The 18,485-nt window shown below is 35.8% G+C and overlaps 1 protein-coding gene across 6 annotated transcripts in view; it reads right to left on the bottom strand.

The window, feature by feature from the left end:
• Positions 1-18,485, bottom strand: part of LOC101892971 (diacylglycerol kinase eta) — a 116,891-nt gene that overhangs the window by 24,371 nt on the left and 74,035 nt on the right. For all 6 annotated transcript variants that reach the window (XM_059118083.1, XM_059118081.1, XM_059118084.1 and 3 more), the window contains one exon: positions 11,052-11,132. In XM_059118083.1, coding sequence (XP_058974066.1) covers positions 11,052-11,132 — 81 coding nt within the window. The remainder of the gene's footprint in view (positions 1-11,051; positions 11,133-18,485) is intronic.

The raw sequence follows: 18,485 nt of genomic DNA on the forward strand, positions 1-18,485 counted from the left end.
CAACCGTTGACCCATCACCATACATACATTATTTCGTATTATTTAGTACTTTTCGTACTCTAATAGTACGAATAAAAAACACATCTGTTGTGGAATTCTCTAACTCTTTTTTGAGTTACCGACAAAAGTCGGAACAATTAAAATGCTTATGATTTCAATAATTAACGAAATATGTCGATATGTTAGCGATGAAATCAAAGTAGTCACTAAGACCTAGCGAGTTGTCAACTTTAACTTATTTTTATATCAATATTTTGGGTTTAAATTTAGCGATTTTTGTCGGGAACTCACAAAAAGGAGTCAGATAATCCCGTGCTGCCCTCCAACAGCGGTCCACATGAAAAATTTCAAGATCCCACCTCCTACCATTCAAAGTATATTGTACACTTTGCATGCACTATTTACTTTACTTTCCATATCCTTTTAGTAGCCTCAATATTATGGTATCTTTTTTTCGTCTGATATGCAATTCAATCATTAAGTCACGACCATACGGCTCACAAAACGAGACAAAGACTTTCTGCAATATCCCTGAATACAACCTGAATTTTGTAATATCGCTTTGAGTAGTTAAAAATGTTCTCACAAAAACAATATTTTTATGATACATGCTCGTTTTTAATCTAATCCTATCTTGGTTGTTCCATATTTAAACTCATGCCAGAGAACCGCTGAAATCATTACTTAACATGGAACAGTACCCATTTTTCATTTCGCTGGGCGCCCAGTCGGTTATGATTGTCTTCGTGTGCTTACTCACACTATTTCTATAAGTTGCATTTATTTCAAGAAGTTCAGAACAATCTATTTTTAAAACTACTGTGCTTTGAAAAACAAATCCCTCTTCATTTGCACCTTGTGCTGCTATTGGTCCTTGGTACACCAAAAACAAAAACAGCAAAAAAAAATAAAATAAATAAAAAAACGAGAATATTCATAACATCGGTATTTATTTTAGTATAAATGACATCTGTTTCCCCATGACGACGATTCTCTTGTTTGCTGTCCATGGAAGTGCTGTTCATTTCCATGCATGTTTCAATTAGGCAGCTGTTCCGTAACACCTATTTGCATAAGATTTCCGATTTCATGGGAATTTATTTTTAAATCAATAAACCGTTGCATATTAATAACTCGAGAAAAATATGTCGCGTTGCCTAGGCAGCAGGAGATGTGTCATATAACTAACGAACACGTTCGATTGCGATAGGTCAATACAATATTTAAAAGTAAAGAGAAAAATTTTACTTAGAAATGACTAATAAAACTTTACGTGAGGAAAAATGGGATTTGCTATGGAAAATATTTACTAGAAGTAAGGGATTTAAAAATAACAACAGAAAAATGAAATTTGTGGATATGCATGTCATACTCATAATAACCACTCGATATTTTATGAATCCCTGGAAGAATGACTCATTTATGAATGACAATAATTGTAGTCATTAACAATTTATGCCAATTGCTTTTTTATATTTTCGTTTATATAAAAAAGCCAGCTCATTTTGATTTTCTTTTCATACACTAAAAGCGACGCTTACACATTTTCCTCATGAAATGAGTCATTCCCCTCATTTCAGTTTTTTTTTTTTGAGGCCCCCACATCTCTCCATGTGATCTAGCCACAGGAATTGATTATTACAGACCACCCGTCGCCCATTTTGGTGTCAAGACGAGATGTTATTACACTTCGCCGGCTTTTTATTACCAGTCAATGACACAAAGATATATGCTTCTATTTTTGTTGTTGTTATGGTTCTGTTAGTATCCTCGTTTATGTATGTCTGTATGTATGTTTCACACAAGTGTTTCGTTTCTCTCAAAGATTAGTCGTTGATAGACGAGTGGAATTAATAGTTGTCGGCTTAAGAGCGAATCTGTGATTAATGTAAAACATTAAGTTGTATTATGTTACGCGCTGCCAAATGATGATATTATATTTCCAACAGCAACAACAGTAAAAAGAAGAGAAAAAACGAAATGATATAAAATAGAAGCAATAAAACTTAATTGATAAAGGTCATTGAACTTTGTCGAGAATGAAATAGAATAAAATTGTAGGTTTTTATCGGCAAATGCTTGGATGTTCGAAATATTGTTTGCAAATATCTATTTTTATTGAATGTTTTGTCGTATCTTTTTATACACTTAGCTTGATAGCTAGAGTTGGAAGGTCAAAATGGGCCTAATAGAGATAAAAGTTTTAATCCCTATATCTCTTTGGATCAAATCCGTTGATGAGTATTTGGAGTCGATATAGTCAGTCCATCTCTTTGGATGGCTGAGACGCACCATAACTTGAATAAGTGTCTGATTTGATTTCGATACACTCCTTCATGTAACGGTTGAAACATTTAATACAAATAATTTATCTCTTAAAAAAAGAGGTAAAAACGAGTTGGGTAAGTGGACGGCTGGCGGTTTTAAATACTTTTTTTACCCTCCACCATACCATACATCATAGACGTAAGAAGGTATATATTCTTGATTAGCGTAAAATTATGAGACCATTTAGCCCTGTCCGTCCATCCATCTCTCCGTCTATTGTAATCACGCTTGAGCCAAAAGGAATTAAGAGAAGTAGCTAAAATTTTGCACAGATCAGTATTTTGTGTGCAGGCAGGTCAAATTCGAAGATGGGTTATCGGTACACCATATTGTGTGACCCCATACAGCGGAACCCCTCCCCCCCTTCTTCAGTATTTTGATGATTTTAAACACATTTTCAATTGAATTGCCTGAAATTGTATATTCTATATAGGTCCACGCAATCGTATATCCCCCATATAGCGGTACCTCCCGATATTCGGTATTTTTATGATTTTAGCTAATTTTTTCCAGGAAAACAGGGAGTTCCTTGTGTGAAGTTTTCTCCCTGGACGAGAATTGTCTATACACAGGGTGAGATGAAAAAACTTCAACCAACTTCAGACTACTGTCATTCCTAAGCCACTCGTTCGACAGCTGTTAAAATTATTCCAGTGACAGCTCATTATATTGTTTACAAGCGTACGAAAGCATTTTTCTAAGAATTTTCCAGAAAAAAAGTTATTCGTGATGGAATTCAAGCGTGATAGTGTGATTTCTTAATATTTGGCTGAAAACCACAAGTGGCTATCGTTAGAGCACTCCAGCATTTAAATGTGAATAAATCGTTTGTGTCTCGTACCATCGCTCGTTACCATAATACTGGTAGCGTAACCCGACGTCAGTCAAGGAAGTGGACGGAAGAAAACAACAATATCAGCTGAAATGGTTCGAAAAGTAAAGAAGCGACTTGATCGAAACCCGCGACGCAGTGACCGAAAAATGGCTCGTGAGCTGAACATATCGCAATATTCCATTCGGCAAATATTGAAAAATGAGCTCGGGGTAAAGCCATTGAAATTTCAAAAACTGCAAGAATTTACAATGCGACAGAAAGAAAGGCGAAAGTGGTGAACTGCCGAATTTGGTTTTCTCCAATGAGAAAACATTCGTTGTCCAGCAGTTTGTAAACAAACAAAATGATCGTGTTTGCTTGCCAAAGAGGTCAGCTGAAAATGTGAACCTTCGGTTGGCCATCAGAACTCAAGCACCGGCCATGGTGATGGTTTGGGCCGCCATAACAGCCGTTGGTCACTCTCGGCTCGTATTAATCGACAGTGACATTAGAATAAATGCCGAATATCATCGCGAAAACATTCTGGAGGGTGTACTAAAGCCTTGGGTACGCAAACATTTTGGCTGCAGACCTTGGACTCCAAAATGAGGTTCCTCGCTCCATTTCCAGCGCCCAACGGCCACCAAAATCTTCGGATACCAATCCGTTTGGCTATTGTGTCTGGTGTATTTTGGAAAGCAAAGTTGGTACTAAAAAATACCAAAGTGTCGATCATCTCAAGCAAGCGCTTCGCCGGGAACGGGCCAAATTACCCCAAAGCAACATTCTGGCAGCGTGTGACGGTTTCATTGGCCGTTTGAAGACCATAATTCGTGCCAAAGCTGACCAATTCCAACAAATCTAAACTTATCCTAAAATTTAATACAATTTCCGAAATGCTTTCATTTAATAAAATTTATATTAATATACATTTATATATGTATTATAAAAATTGTAAAAATTATTGCGTTTGACTTTGTTGCAGTTTTTTATCTCAACCTGTATATAATGTTCCTCTTTCTACTGTAAATAATTTCAACACACTTGCTATTAAGAAATTCTTTACTTGCAAGCCAATGACATTAATCAATTTTCTCTAGACAAAATCATTAAAAATTCCACATGTCTCTATCAAACTCCGACCAAACCCTCACAATTTTTTTTTTTTTTTTTTGGTTAAAAGCCTAATTTAAATTTCACTGCTTTAAGGCCTAACCAAAGCAACCATTTTGTGAAATAATTATTTTCCCATCCAAGTCACATATCGCCTTTTAATTACAATTAGTTAAAATATTTAATGGCAATTCCATTGTAAAAGGACCCAACAGACTTTGATAATGAGGAGATTAGGTTTCATGTTAATTTTGAAAGGTGTATCAACAAAGTCAATTACTAGCCAAATATTCAAATTGGAAACCCAGAGAGCCTTCCATGGCCTGAATATTGAAACATTATCGAAATCTGTGCAGCCAATACAAAGAACGTCACGCAGAGGGAAATGGAGCACAACATACATTTGATTTCAATTTGATTGATGGTTGTAATTGTTGAACAGGGGGACGGGGACAGCGGAGGGGGAGGCCTGCGCTCGTGTGTCTGTATGGGTCTACGTGTAGAATGACAAGAGAAACATAAAATAATGTCCGACAATTATCCAACCCACATTCGTCCACTGTGACCCAACAATTAATTGTCGATGATGGACTGAAAATGGCCATACGGCGCGACGGCAAGGAAGATGGGAGAGATAAATGACCAAACATCTGAACCAATTTGTGATGGGTCATTAAATATTTGTAATAAATATTTAATGGCGTATCAATGCTTTGAATAATGAGATAATTGTAAAAGATATTATGTTGTTGTTGTATTTCTATGTTTGTGTGTGACTGAAACCACTTGGAAATTAATATAATCTGGAATGTGTCAATTTGTTGTGGGTTTCATATCAGGTTTTTGTTACATTCGGATCTTTTTTAGATTAAATATTATTTAAAAGGTTTTGTAGGCGAGAGATTTTGTGATGTGTTTAAAATGATGTATGTGGTTTTGATGGATAATCTTTCAAAGAAATTTTTAATTGCCAGAATTAACGATAGTTTTTTAAGTTCTATTCGACCTGTATGAACATTTGATTTTTTGTCCTCAGCCTTGGTTATTAATGGTATTATATGTCTACAAATATCGCACATGAAATAACGGCTATATGCCCCACGTACCTCTAAATGGAATCGCTTTTAGGACATTTGAAATTAATCAAACCATTATGTCATCATGGTTGTTGTTGTTGTAATAGCAACACATGTTTTATTTGATAGTGCTATAGTCCGGTTCTAACTCCAGGTTCAAAAATTCGGCTAGTTTCGTGTGCTGTAATCAAAGATCTTCTGGAGTGAGTGGGGTAAGTTGGGCAGGGCCATTAAAAAGGTGCAGCGTATTGTACAAGTCTGTATCACACGACGGGCAGACGTTTCGAATATCTTCGTCAATTTGTAGGCTGTCTAGGCATTCTTTAGCTGCAATGACATATGTGATTGCATTAGTATGAATGCCTCTCAGGCTTGATAGGCTTCTTGATCAAGAGGCTCTCTCTTATAGCAATGGACCTCCCTGTCTAAATTATGTATTTCTTTCCTGAAACGCCTGCGTGGGAAAGTTTTGTCTACCATATGATAGATGACAACCACGCTGCTGACATACGGGAGGTACCTTTGCATCCTCATGTAGATGTTCCACTGGTGTTCTCAGGACAGTTCTCATGACAGCATTCTGACAGGTCTGGATATTTTTCCACAGCGTATCACCTGTTTTCGCAGACCACACAGAGACCGACGTTATAATAATAAAAGTTAAGCAGTTCCGGAGATATTACCTCACTTTGGGGAACTGCCTTTTTTCACTCTACGGGGTTTGGACTTCATGTTCCGGACTTAACGTACGACTGGCATTCACACACATAGTTGATTTTCCAAGTTTTCAAATTTGGCCTGAGGTTAGTCTCTACATATTCAACCAGTGTGGTTGACTCTATTAAAAGCCCTTGAACGGTAAAGGGCAACCAACACGTCTTATTCTGGTTTAATTCTCGACTGATATGTGTGGATATGGCGCGCAAAAGCTGTTGTGGAACTATTGTTTGCACGAAATCCGTGTTGATGGTTGGCAACTCAATAGCTTCCTTTGATGCTGCAGAGGAGTAAAGACTCAAGAAGTTTTTCTACTGGCGATAAAAGCGAAAATGTTTGGCATCCTTACCCGGCTTCAGTAGCATTTTATTCATTTTATAGGCTTCGGGTATGAGTTGGGTGACTATCAAAAATTGAGAACTTTTTTCCGGTACTCAAGTCCCGGCATATTCAGTTGTTTCAATATTACCATTGAGATTTCGTCTGGGCCCAACGCTTTGGATGACTTTGCGTTTCGCATGACATTAGCAACATCACCCATCGTAAACTGTGGTGAAGGCTCCTCGGCGAGATATCTGAGACGACGTAGTACTCTTCGCTTCGTCCTATCGTTCTCGGGGTGCTCGACAATTTATCCAGCGAAACACGTCGGATCAGTCTCCTTCTTTTTTAACAGGTTTCGAGACCGATTTAACCATTACCCATAGCTTACTCATATCGGTTACAATGTTGCAGCACTTCAGATGATTTAGCCACTTTTTCCTCTTATGCTCCTATGCAACCGGTTGACTTATCAATTTACTGAATCTGGCATCAGTAGGACATCAGAGAGTTAGAAAGAGAGGCTGTAGCTTTGATGATGTATCGGGAAATCCTTTCAGAAGGGTTCGGCAATTTTCTGAGGCGAAGGTTGGTGAAATGACTGAATTCTGGCCAGTGAGTTTCCCTGTGGTTAAGAAAAGTGAGACGTTCAGAGGTTTTGAAACTTGGCGATTTGGTTATAGAAGAAAGATGGACTGAACCAAAACAGCTTTCCGATCCACGTAATTTATCAGACCTGGTGACTATGATTAAGTCTGGTGAACAGTGACTCCCTCCTTTTATTCGGGAAGGTGCATATTCGTTTATTTACAGTATGTGGCGCAGTCAATCTGCTCTGACAGTGTTGACCCTTTCGGACATTTACCTAGGACAGTTAAATAGTACTCAATTATGGACTTATGTTATCTTCGATATGTCATCTATCCGATACTTGGGTAAGATGAAATCTTTTCATCTTTCAAAGTTTTTCGGTTTTGGAAATACAAGAGTAAGGGACTCGCAGAAATATATATTATTTTATTCGAAACTTCTATCGATATTTTTTGATATTCATATATTCCTTCTTTTGCGCCCACAACCAACCTATTTTCTGCTATTCTTTACAAGTCCTGTGCTATTCAGCCAGCGGTATACCGAGTGACAACAAAAATTCCATTGACCTCAATTTCTCAGAATGCTGGCTTCGGAGAAGTGCTTCTCCACGTCCGTCTTAGACGAAATACGTATGTTTGACTGTCATTCATATGAAATAGAAAAATTCTGATTCATTGTCTTGACGTGTTTACCTTAATTTTCCATATTCTATGACATAGCGACACAGCGAGGGAACGTAATATAATTGCATACGTAAGGATTCCTGGAAAACCTAAACAACAAAGTCTAGCTAACAACGTAAGAGAGAGAGAAAACCTCGATGAACCCGAGATCAAATATCAAGTAGACTTATTATTCAAATCTGTATAAATCTATGTGCTTGCCACGTAAATTAATGCATGTCCTGTATATTCGTTGGCTCACTGTTCGCTTTAGATACCAGAAGCCAATGATGAAACATTTTCGAATATGTTTTCTGCTACCTATGGGAGCTTTTCAGGCTTTATTACATATTTTTTGGAATATTAACTTTAAGTGCTTATGCGCTTGTGTTGCTATACCATCAGCACAGAAAAAAAAAAGAAATCATCAGCAAAAAAAAGTTTTTTGTTTTCAATTTAGCTGAAATTCCATTAAACAAATTATGTTTTCCCATCAGCCACCCCACCAGCATTTTCATATCCCACGATACCATATCTGTACGGCCGCATATCGGCAGCAAAACACTCATTGGCTAAATGTTCAATGGAATATTATAACGCAATTTCAGAGTGTATTAACGTAGAATAGAGAGGAATTTTAATAAGTTGTTTTATTACCAGATATTCTGCTGGCTGTGTTGTGTTTTTGTTCTCCTGGCAAAGGTAGTGTGGCAAAGGAGGAGCATCATTTTCTCACATTGTTGTTACCAGGGGTTTTTGTTACACACGAATTCATTTTAGCTGAAGCACGAAATTAAGGCAGCAAAAATCAAAAAGGAGGGACAATAAGATGGAATAGGCTATAGAGGACGAAGTTGATGGGAAATTTGTTTACATTTTGTTGTTGCTATAAGTGTGTATGTATGAGGATTAATTGTGGTTTACAGTTTGGGTATTATGATGAACTACACACATACAAAGCCACATTTTTAGATGATGTTTTAAGTTCCTATATCCAAGAAATTAATTTTTTTTTTTCAAAAATTGTCATTTGGGAATTGTTTCCATTTTAATAATTTCCCTTTTCAGCATTTTTATACAGGGTGAGATAAAAAATCTGCAGCAAAGTCAGGGACCATAATTGTCGGAAAAAACATCCAACTTTAGAATAAGTTTAGATTTGTTCGAATTGGTCAGCTTTAGCATCGAATTATTCAAACGGCCAATGAAACTGTCATACGCTGCCCGAATATTGCTCTGCGGTATTTTGGCCCATTCTCGGCGAAGCGCTTGCTTGAGGTCATCGACACTTTGGTATTTTTTAGTGCCAACCTGGCTTTCCAAAATGCTCCAGACACAATAGTCCAATGGATTGGTATCCGGAGATTTTGGTGGCCACTGTGCGCTGGAAATGAAGCAAGGAACCTCACTTTGTAACCATTTTTAGCAAGTAAACCCTATCATTTTGTTTGTTTACAAACTGCTGGACGAAACTAATGTTTTCTCATCGGAGAAAACCAAATTCGGCAGTTCACCACTTTCGGCCAAGCGAAGCAACTCTTTAGCTCTTTTAAGTCTATTTTCCTTCTGTTGGGGTGTAAGTTCCTGAATTTTTGTGGAATTTAAATGGCTGTAACCCCAGCTCATTTTTCAATATTTGTCGAATGAAATTTTGCGATATGTTTAGCTCACGAGCCATTTTTCGGTCGCTTCTTTACTTTCCGAACCATTTCTGCTGGTGTTGCTGCTTTATTCCGTCCACTTCCTCGGGCTACGCTACCAGTATCACGGTAACGAGCGATGGTACGAGACACAGTAGATTTATTGACATTTAAAGGCTGGAGGGGCTTAACGATAGCCACTTGTGGTTTTCCAGCCAAATATAAAGAGATCACACTATCACGCATGAATTCTATCACGAACAACTTATTTTCTGGAAAATTCTCACCAAAATGCTTTGGCACGCTTGTAAAAAATATAATGAGCAGTCACTGGAATAATTTTAACAGCTGTCGGACGAGTGGCTTAGAAATGACAGCAGTCTGAAAGTGGTTGCAGTTTTTTCATCTCACCCTGTATATTCCCATTTCAACATAGATTTCCAATTTTTCAGTTGGTCATGCTGTAAAAATATATTTTATTATGCCACTCATAATTACTTGTTTATTTGGTTAACCACACTCAAGAACATACAAACATACACAACTCAAACTAACACGCATAAATGAAATACTCAACGATCCGAAGTAATTCGTATTGCCAATAAAAAATATGAAAACCCCTGGCGAAGCAAGAACACATTACCAACTATAAAAATTACAATCTCCAATAAATATGAGCATTTCCGTATTTTGTTATGGTCGCTTTAATGGTATTGTTGTTTTTGTTGTTTGAGTTTACTTTTAAGGCCATTTCAATGGCAATGCTGCTGTCATTATGTATCCCAATTCATAACCCCATTTGTTATGGTAGATTGCTTATTTGGCCTTTTTGTGTGGCTGTGTCTTTGTGTGTGTGTGTGAAAGAGAGAGCAAAGCAGAACACCTACTTCAAGGATGGCAATCAAGGATCTCTAGCGTAAAATATTTCAGTTGTCTTGGTTGTAAGGGTAACGAATAATATGATTAGAGCCAACACTTACACACACACACACAGCCATAACAACATTTGATGGCAGATCAAGTGGCATTCTAAAGTTGGTGGATAATAACGTAAAAATGAACATTACTTTGCTTGGTTGGCTGAAGGGCTGGCTGGTTGGCGTTTATTTGACACTAAACCCTAACCTTTGCAAATTTCCTCAAACTTAAAGTTGTGGCAATTTTTGGCGATAGATTTTGATAAGACCTACATTTTGTAGTTCAGCAGCAACAACAACAACCAGAATAACTTATTAAAATGCTATAGAGATAAATTCGATAATGGGGGGATTAAAATTTATGGCAGAGCTAGAGCTGGTTAAGGTGAAGGTTAAACGGCTCGTAAAATTTGCTCTGGTAAATTTGTTTAGTTTTGCAATGTTGGCTCTAAGCTGTGTTGTCTAAGGTTAAGGATTATAATTACGTTCAATTAATTGGGAATTAGATTTTTACATTTTACAGCTTTTGTGATAGCGAGGGCGAGAGAGTCTATTATGAGTTTGTGTAATGGGTCGTAAGGTAATTATGAAATAATGGCAATAGATAGAAATTATCCTAATCTGTGCTAAACTGAAATAAATTCTATGTCTAAAAATACAGAATATTTTTGAGAATTATATTTTAGAAATCATACATCTTACACTTATACATGACATTATAGTGACGTCATTTTTATGCTTTATAATTAAGTCAATCTTAAAATGAAGTTACTGTGATATATTTTTGCTCCCGAAGGATTATTGCCAATCACATAAAAGAGCTGATGATTATTTAAAATTAAAGAAAAATTAACAATTTCTTCACTCACCTGGAAACTATGATTTACGTTTTTAATACTGCATTCGGCCGTACACAAATCGGATAAGTCGATTTCATCGAATACATCACTCTGTAAAATATTAAAAATTGAAAATCTATTAAAAAAATTGTAAGTAAAGATATCTTGGATTAAAAAAAAAAAGAATGGCATTAATCCTGTGTAGATCTTCTTAGTGGTAGTGAATTGCTCAAAAAATATCAGTGATTGGCACATTTTCGATACTTCCAATAGAATGTTTTTGGTCCATTTCAACCCCTAAATACTTTGCGACCATCTCCCAAAGCAATAGACTTCTATTCTATTTTACCCGCTAAATATTGTTCGATTACCATCCACATTGGTTAGCTTGTCCCCAGCCCTGAACTCTAACTCCATGCAAGTTTCCTCGTCGATTGGTTAATAATTGTGGCCTATAGAGCAACAGCAAATTCAGGAAAATTTTAAGTTTTTGATCCACTTCAACCCCTAAATATTTTGCGATCATCCGCAAAAACAATAGACTTATACTCTGACCTTAACCACACATCCAGTTTCAATTTTGTAAGGATCGGGCCATAACTTCGACCTGTAGCATGATTACAAATTAACATGGACAGACTGACGGACACACATAGCTAGATAAACTCGGCGAGATAGGAAGATCCCCATATAACTTCCTATACCTTTGACCAATATTTCGAGGTGTTACATATCTTTTGACCCATATATACGACACTATAAAAGTTGGTTGGTTGCATTTTTTTCATCTCACTGTGTATTCAAGAAATTGTTTTAAGTCAAGACAGATATTAAAAATATCATCAAAAATATGAGTCAAATTTCATGGAAATAATCAAGTTTAGCACTTTGTACATCTGTTATTATTTTTATAAATATTTTGAAGGGCCATACAGGAAAGCAGCTGCTTGTCACTTAATTTTTTTTATTAATTATATTTAGAATTTTTTTAAAGGCCCTTACATACATAATTTAATTACTGGCTTCACTGAGGTACAACAATTCCTTAAACACTTAGCACAGGCATTTCCTTCCACGCAAAAACACTAGCAACCTCTCCCCCATTTGGAAACTGGGAACTTCATCATTCATTCATCATCTATTTATGTAATTTTCTATATTTAACATGATTTTATTTATGACCACCTGTACTTATTTTTATTCACCTTCCATTGACTTTAAAGTTGTCCATTCTATTTTTATTGTGTGAAAAAAATATCGAAAAAATACGATTATAATTCAATAACGTTTCGTTGAAGAGGAAAGTTTCCGTTGCGGAAAGCACGAAGCAAAGATGCTAAGCTCTATGAGAACTCTTTGCGGAGATTGTGTGTTTTTTTTTTCTTTGGCCAAATGGAGGGTGATAAATATTTGACATAGAATTTTGCCATTGAACATTTTGACTTCCTTAAGTGTTTGCTTTGTGTCATAACAACCACCAGGTGAGTGCGAATGATATTACTTCTTGGTAGCAAAAGGAACAAAAACAAAAATGAGGTTCAAGTGAAAGACAAGTGATTTTTCTTCTCCACTTAATTTGTTTTACCAAAAAGTTGGAGTAGGGGAATATTGTATTAAAAAAGTTTCATTTTTTTTTTAATATTCAATTTCTTTGCTTTTAATATAGATTTTTAAATTTTAATGAAATCCTGTGGAAGAGGATTATTAAATAGGCTTCTACTTGTGATATTTTTTCAATGTTCAGGATGTATTTAAGGTTGTGCGTTTTTCATTTGGATTTGTATTTTTAACTTTAAATAGAAAGAGATCACACTTTTCTTGACTTTTAAATCATATTTGGAGTACAAAAATCTGCAACAAAGTCAAACTCCATCATTTTTACATTTTTTTTAAATGTTATTGAATGAAAGCTAGAACAGTCGGAAATAGCATCAAATTTTAGGATAAGTTAAGATTTGTTCGAATTGGTCACCTTTGGCACGAATTATGGCCTTCAAACGGCCAACAAAACCATCACATGCTGCCCGAATGTTGCTCTGCGGTATTTTGACCCATTCCCGGCGAAGCGCTTGCTTGAGGTGATCGACACTTTGGTATTTTTAGTGCCAACATTGCTTTCCAAAATACTCTAGACACAATAGTCCAACGGATTGGTATCCGAAGATTTTGGTGGCCATTGTGCGCTGGAAATAAAGCGAGGAACCTCATTTTGTAACCATTCTTGGGTGAAGCGTGCTGAGTGCGATGGTGCTGTGTACTGTTGGAATGTCCAAGGTCTGCGGCCAAAATGTTTGCGTGCCCAAGGCTTTAGTACACCCTCCAGAATATTTTCGCGATAATATTCGGCATTTATTCTGATGCCACGATCGAAAAATACGAGCGGAGAGCGACCGTCGGCAGTTATGGCGGCCCACACCATCACTATGACCGGCGCTTGAGTTCTGGTGGCCAACCGATGGTGCAAATTTCCAGCTGACCTCTTTGGCAAGTACACGATCATTTTGTTGGTTTACAAACTGCTGGACAACAAAAGTTTTCTCATCGGAGAAAACCAAATTCGGCAGTTCACTACTTTCGGCCAAGCGAAGCAACTCTTTAGCTCTCTTGAGTCTATTTTCTTTCTATTGCGATGTAATTTCTTGCACTTTTTGGAATTTCAATGGCTATATATTGCGATATGTTCAACTCACGAGCCATTTTTCGGCAACTGCGACGCGGGTTTCGATCAAGTCGCTTCTTTACTTTTCGAACCATTTCAGCTGATTTTGATTTTTTTTGAGTCGGGCTTCCCTACCAGTATCACGGTAACGAGCGATGGTACGAGACACAAAAGATTTATTCACATTTAAAAGCTGGAGTGCTCTAACGATAGCCACTTGTGGTTTTCCAGCCAAATATGAAGAAATCACACTATCACGCTTGAATTCCACCACGAATAAATTTTTTTTTTCTGGAAAATTCTCACCAAAATGTTGTTGTACGCATTTAAACAATATAATGGGCTGTCACTGGAATAGTTTTAACAGCTGTCGAACGAGTGGCCTAGAAATGACAGCAATCTGAAGTTGGTTGCAGTTTTTTTATCTCACCCGTTGAATAACAATATATATCTTATACGCCTTTTTATTATTTAAATTTTAGTTTGATTATCCTTTAATTTTGAACTAGTAGTGAACCTTACTAAATCTTTCCTTGCCTACGCCTTTCCCTCCGAACCTTGGAACTTTGTTTATATTAACTATTGTCATAAGTTTTCTCATTTTCCTAAGTGCAGGGAAACACTTTCTTTAGTTCACCTTTAATGATTATTGTAATATAAATGTAACGGATAAATCGTTGCTCTTTCCTTCTCCTCTTTTGTTCATTTAATTCAATTTTGTTAGGTATTATTCTAAAAAGGATTTCGTTTTTCTTTCAATTTCCTTTTGTCATTTGCATTGAAAGGGAGACGCAAAAAAGAAAGCAAGCCATTTTACACGTGCCAGTGCCAGTACAAAATGGAATTAAGCTGAAATACAATAACACGACGACGACAACAACAACAACAAATTCACTTTGATAGCAATTTTTTGCAATACTTTTAGGCAGCAGTAATTTGTCCGATTATGTGATAAACTTTAACACAATGTTTGTTTTTGTAGTTTCGAGCAATGAACAAGGTTTTGACTTTTGCCCACAAAGGATTATTTGCACTTGACCCTTTTGATGCCTAGTTTGGAAGAAAATCAAAAACTTTCCATTTATTTATTTACTTCAATTTCACAGCATGAATTCTTCATTTTATTGTTGCTTTTAGGAAATTCAATTCAATTGTAAATTTCAAGAAAAACTCAATTTGGCAAAAATTAAACATTTATATTTCAAGTATTTAAGCTATTGGCAACAACCCAGCCCAGCAGGTTGCAAATAGTTGAGTAACTACCTTTTTCTATAAAACATCCATCCAAAGAATAGCTGAAATGAAAATTCCATTAATTTCTAATGGAATTTATTTTATTATGGACCATAATATCCCTTTTTCCGCAATTTTGTTCTTTTGGGAAAATAAAATCTAATAAACTTTTTAATTTCTTATTTAGGTTTCCAGCAAAACGGTTTTTTCTTTTTCTCATTTTTGAGTGAAAGATTTTCCTAATTCAGTATGGTGAAAAGATTGAAGAAGAAGCTAATGAAAACGAAGTAAACTTCGGCTGGTACGTACATTTTATGCCCTCCCGATGAGGAAATTTTACTTATAGGCACATAGACTTTTCTAAAAATCAGCAAACTTTGAAAGTTCCATTATATAGAGCCTTACTTACATAGCATATTTTTGAAGAAGGGTTAAGGTAGCCATTGAGAATCAAAATATCAAACAACTAGCAAATCATTCGAAAAAAAAATATCTACACCTTTCTTGGAAGGGATATAATCCAATGCGTCAAATGACACCTGAGTTCTTTAAAATCTTGGACCAGAAAACTCCAAAATTCCGAAAAGTAAAACAAACATAATATGGGGGCTATACCTAAAAGTGGACTGACGTTAATGTTTATCTGCGGTAAGTAAATCAACCCAGGAGAAAATACGATACGTCAAATAAGAGTGGATTTGTTTGGACATTAGGGTAGAATCCTCAAAAACACCTAAAATTATATGGGCGGTTCAATGTGGACGGATATATTCCCATTTCAATATCTGTAAGAGTGAAAGATATATTCCATTTTCAGACTTCCTCCAATGCAAGCAAAAATATTGGGATTTCTTACTTAAAGAAAGTTATGACACTGAAATTTCAAGTGTATGTAATAGTATTTGGTTCTGGTTTCAAAAACGGTTTTGTGTTCCCAGGCTAAATTTTGTGCCCCCATTATATGTAGCCTTAACCAAACAATAATGGCTCCAAATATTTTTCTACATATTTCCCTAAATTAAATATAGGGCTTTTAAATTTGATACTGTCCTCTGGATTAGATGAAGAATTGTTTGTACAAATTATGGGTCAAGTCGGTCCACATTTTGGTATCTCCCCCAAATAAGTGTTTACTCAGATTTCAATTATTTTTTACATTTTGGCCATATTTTATACCCTCCACCATTCTATGAAGGGCATAAGAAGGACAAAATTGCAAAACTCCAAAGGGTTTTCAATTCTCAGGCCTATTTGTATACCCTCCACCATAGTATGGAGGGTATATTAAGTTTGTCATTCTTTTGTAACAACTCGAAATATACATTTTAGATTTAGAGATTTCCGTCCATTTGTGGAAATCACTCTAGCTTTTGAACGAAATGAAGTAGGTTCATAAAATGTTACTAAAATGTATACTATGTCTGCAGGACTTTCGGTATTGAAAATGGGCCATGTAGGTCTATGTTTTGGTATAGCTCCCAAACAGTGGTACCTCCCTTTATTTGATATTATGATGATATTAGCAACATTATACCCCAGAACTGTTTCAAATTTCGTATTTAAAGTTCGGAATAATTGCTACAGTCTATGACAAAAAATTACTCATGCAGCACCACGTCTTTGTACAGCTTCCATATAAAGGTTTTCATTTGAGCGGTATTTTTTTACTTGTTTTATTTTATGATGTAGGTTCCATTTAGCCGTACCTCTCAGGTCCACACTCCCAACCAATACTATTGAGAAATTCTAATTGGAAGGCAATAAATGCAAAAATATTGGAATGTGCCAAGAATGAAGACAATCGTGTGATTATATAAAAATTATTGTCATTCAAAATATCTACCTTGGAGAGAGGTACGAAAAGCCGCGTGTCTATAGAAAAATTCCCAGAACTAGTGAGCCAATTTATAAGTCTTATAATTATTCAAATTTTTGAGCCTTTGTAGGGGAGGAGGAGGCAGAAAGAGTAGGCTGATATTTCCCATATTTACACTAGATCTATGGTATGTAGTAATATGAAGATATAGGATATTTGAAGTAAAATTTTAACTTTTGTGGAGGGCATACTAAAAGGAGTAAACAGATTTCGTTCATTTTTTCAACTGACATAAGACTGAATCAAATATTAAGATTTTTAACGAAATCGAATATCCCTTTTGCTATTTATAAGGTAAATACTTTCCTTTGAAAATGTAGATGTTTTGTGGGAGAGGTACAAGAGAATTTTTGTGCATTCAGACAGACGTACATACAAACATCGGACATGGACAAAAATGTTCTGAAACAGATTTTTCCAAAAATTTAAAAACAATCAGCCGCTACAAAACGAAAATCAAAAAAATATATTTTTAAAAATCATCCAGGGAGGAATTAATGACTGAATTAAAGCTAATTTGATTGGCAGTGAAAAATACTTTAATTCGGCAAACACCTTTTCCTGTGGTACTAAATTTAAACAAGTTTTAAAATCAAAACCTCTAATTTTGCGTGTAAATAAATGTTTACTGCGCCGTGGTTAAATAAATACATTTTTGCGCACCTGGATTTTTTCACAACAGTTCATAACTCTGACCAGAATTAATAATGATTCTGGAAAATTTTCTGTAATAACAAAAACTCTGGTTAAGAAAAATGTATATACAACCTTAGCAAATTAATTTTTTTTCGCCTAAGGTATCCTCCTGCCATCCTCATTAATTAGCACCTTTGGTGGCTGCTGCCATTTATGATTTATTAAAAACAATTGACCAACCAAAAGAAGATGGAAAAACTCAAACAGCATCAATCCACACAAAATGGAAAGAAAAACAAAACAAAAAAACGCAGACCTTCATACAGTGGCTAATGTTTTGCTAAGGAAACAAAATTGAGGTATTTAATATTTACAACTGTCTGGTGAATAATTTATGTAAACCTTTGCAAACAAAATATTGAAATCACCTGCTGCTTCTGCAGCGGCGGCGGTTACCATTGATGCTCAATTGTTTATGATGAATATTGTAAGGTTGGACATTTTGTGATCCGATTCGGGGGGAATTTTTCATTCACTTTTATAAGCTTTAAGTTCATTCATTATTTTTCACTTGCTTGAAATTTAATAATTAAAAGTACGTAGAAGTTCTGGCATCATGGCTTTTCTTTAAAGATTTTCATTTATTTCAAAAATTCCATAGAAATATATTCCACCCCTCTTCAAATCATACCATTTTGTTCGCTGTGATAGGCATTTAGATCGATTGAAATGTCAAAAGAGAATAAAAGGACGAAGGGCAGGAAGAGAAAAAAATCCGAGAGAAAAACATCCCCACTTGTAGGATTTCTTTTTATATTTTGTTAAATCGCTAAAACGTTTAACATCGGATATCTGCTGAAGGGGGAAGTTTTATGAACAGGGTATCGAATTCAATTTAATATCTTTGCTTTACGAACTGTGTTGCGTTGACACATTCGGGCGATGGATGGAAAAACGATAACAACGCCAGCAACAACATTTGGCATTCCAGTCATTCTTTTTCGTCGCACAAAAGGATGACTGTGAAATGTACAAATATGATTTGAGAGAAGAAAAAAAA

This window comes from Musca domestica, unplaced genomic scaffold (genome assembly GCF_030504385.1).
Source record: "Musca domestica strain aabys unplaced genomic scaffold, Musca_domestica.polishedcontigs.V.1.1 12, whole genome shotgun sequence".
NCBI classification, from domain to species: domain Eukaryota; kingdom Metazoa; phylum Arthropoda; class Insecta; order Diptera; family Muscidae; genus Musca; species Musca domestica.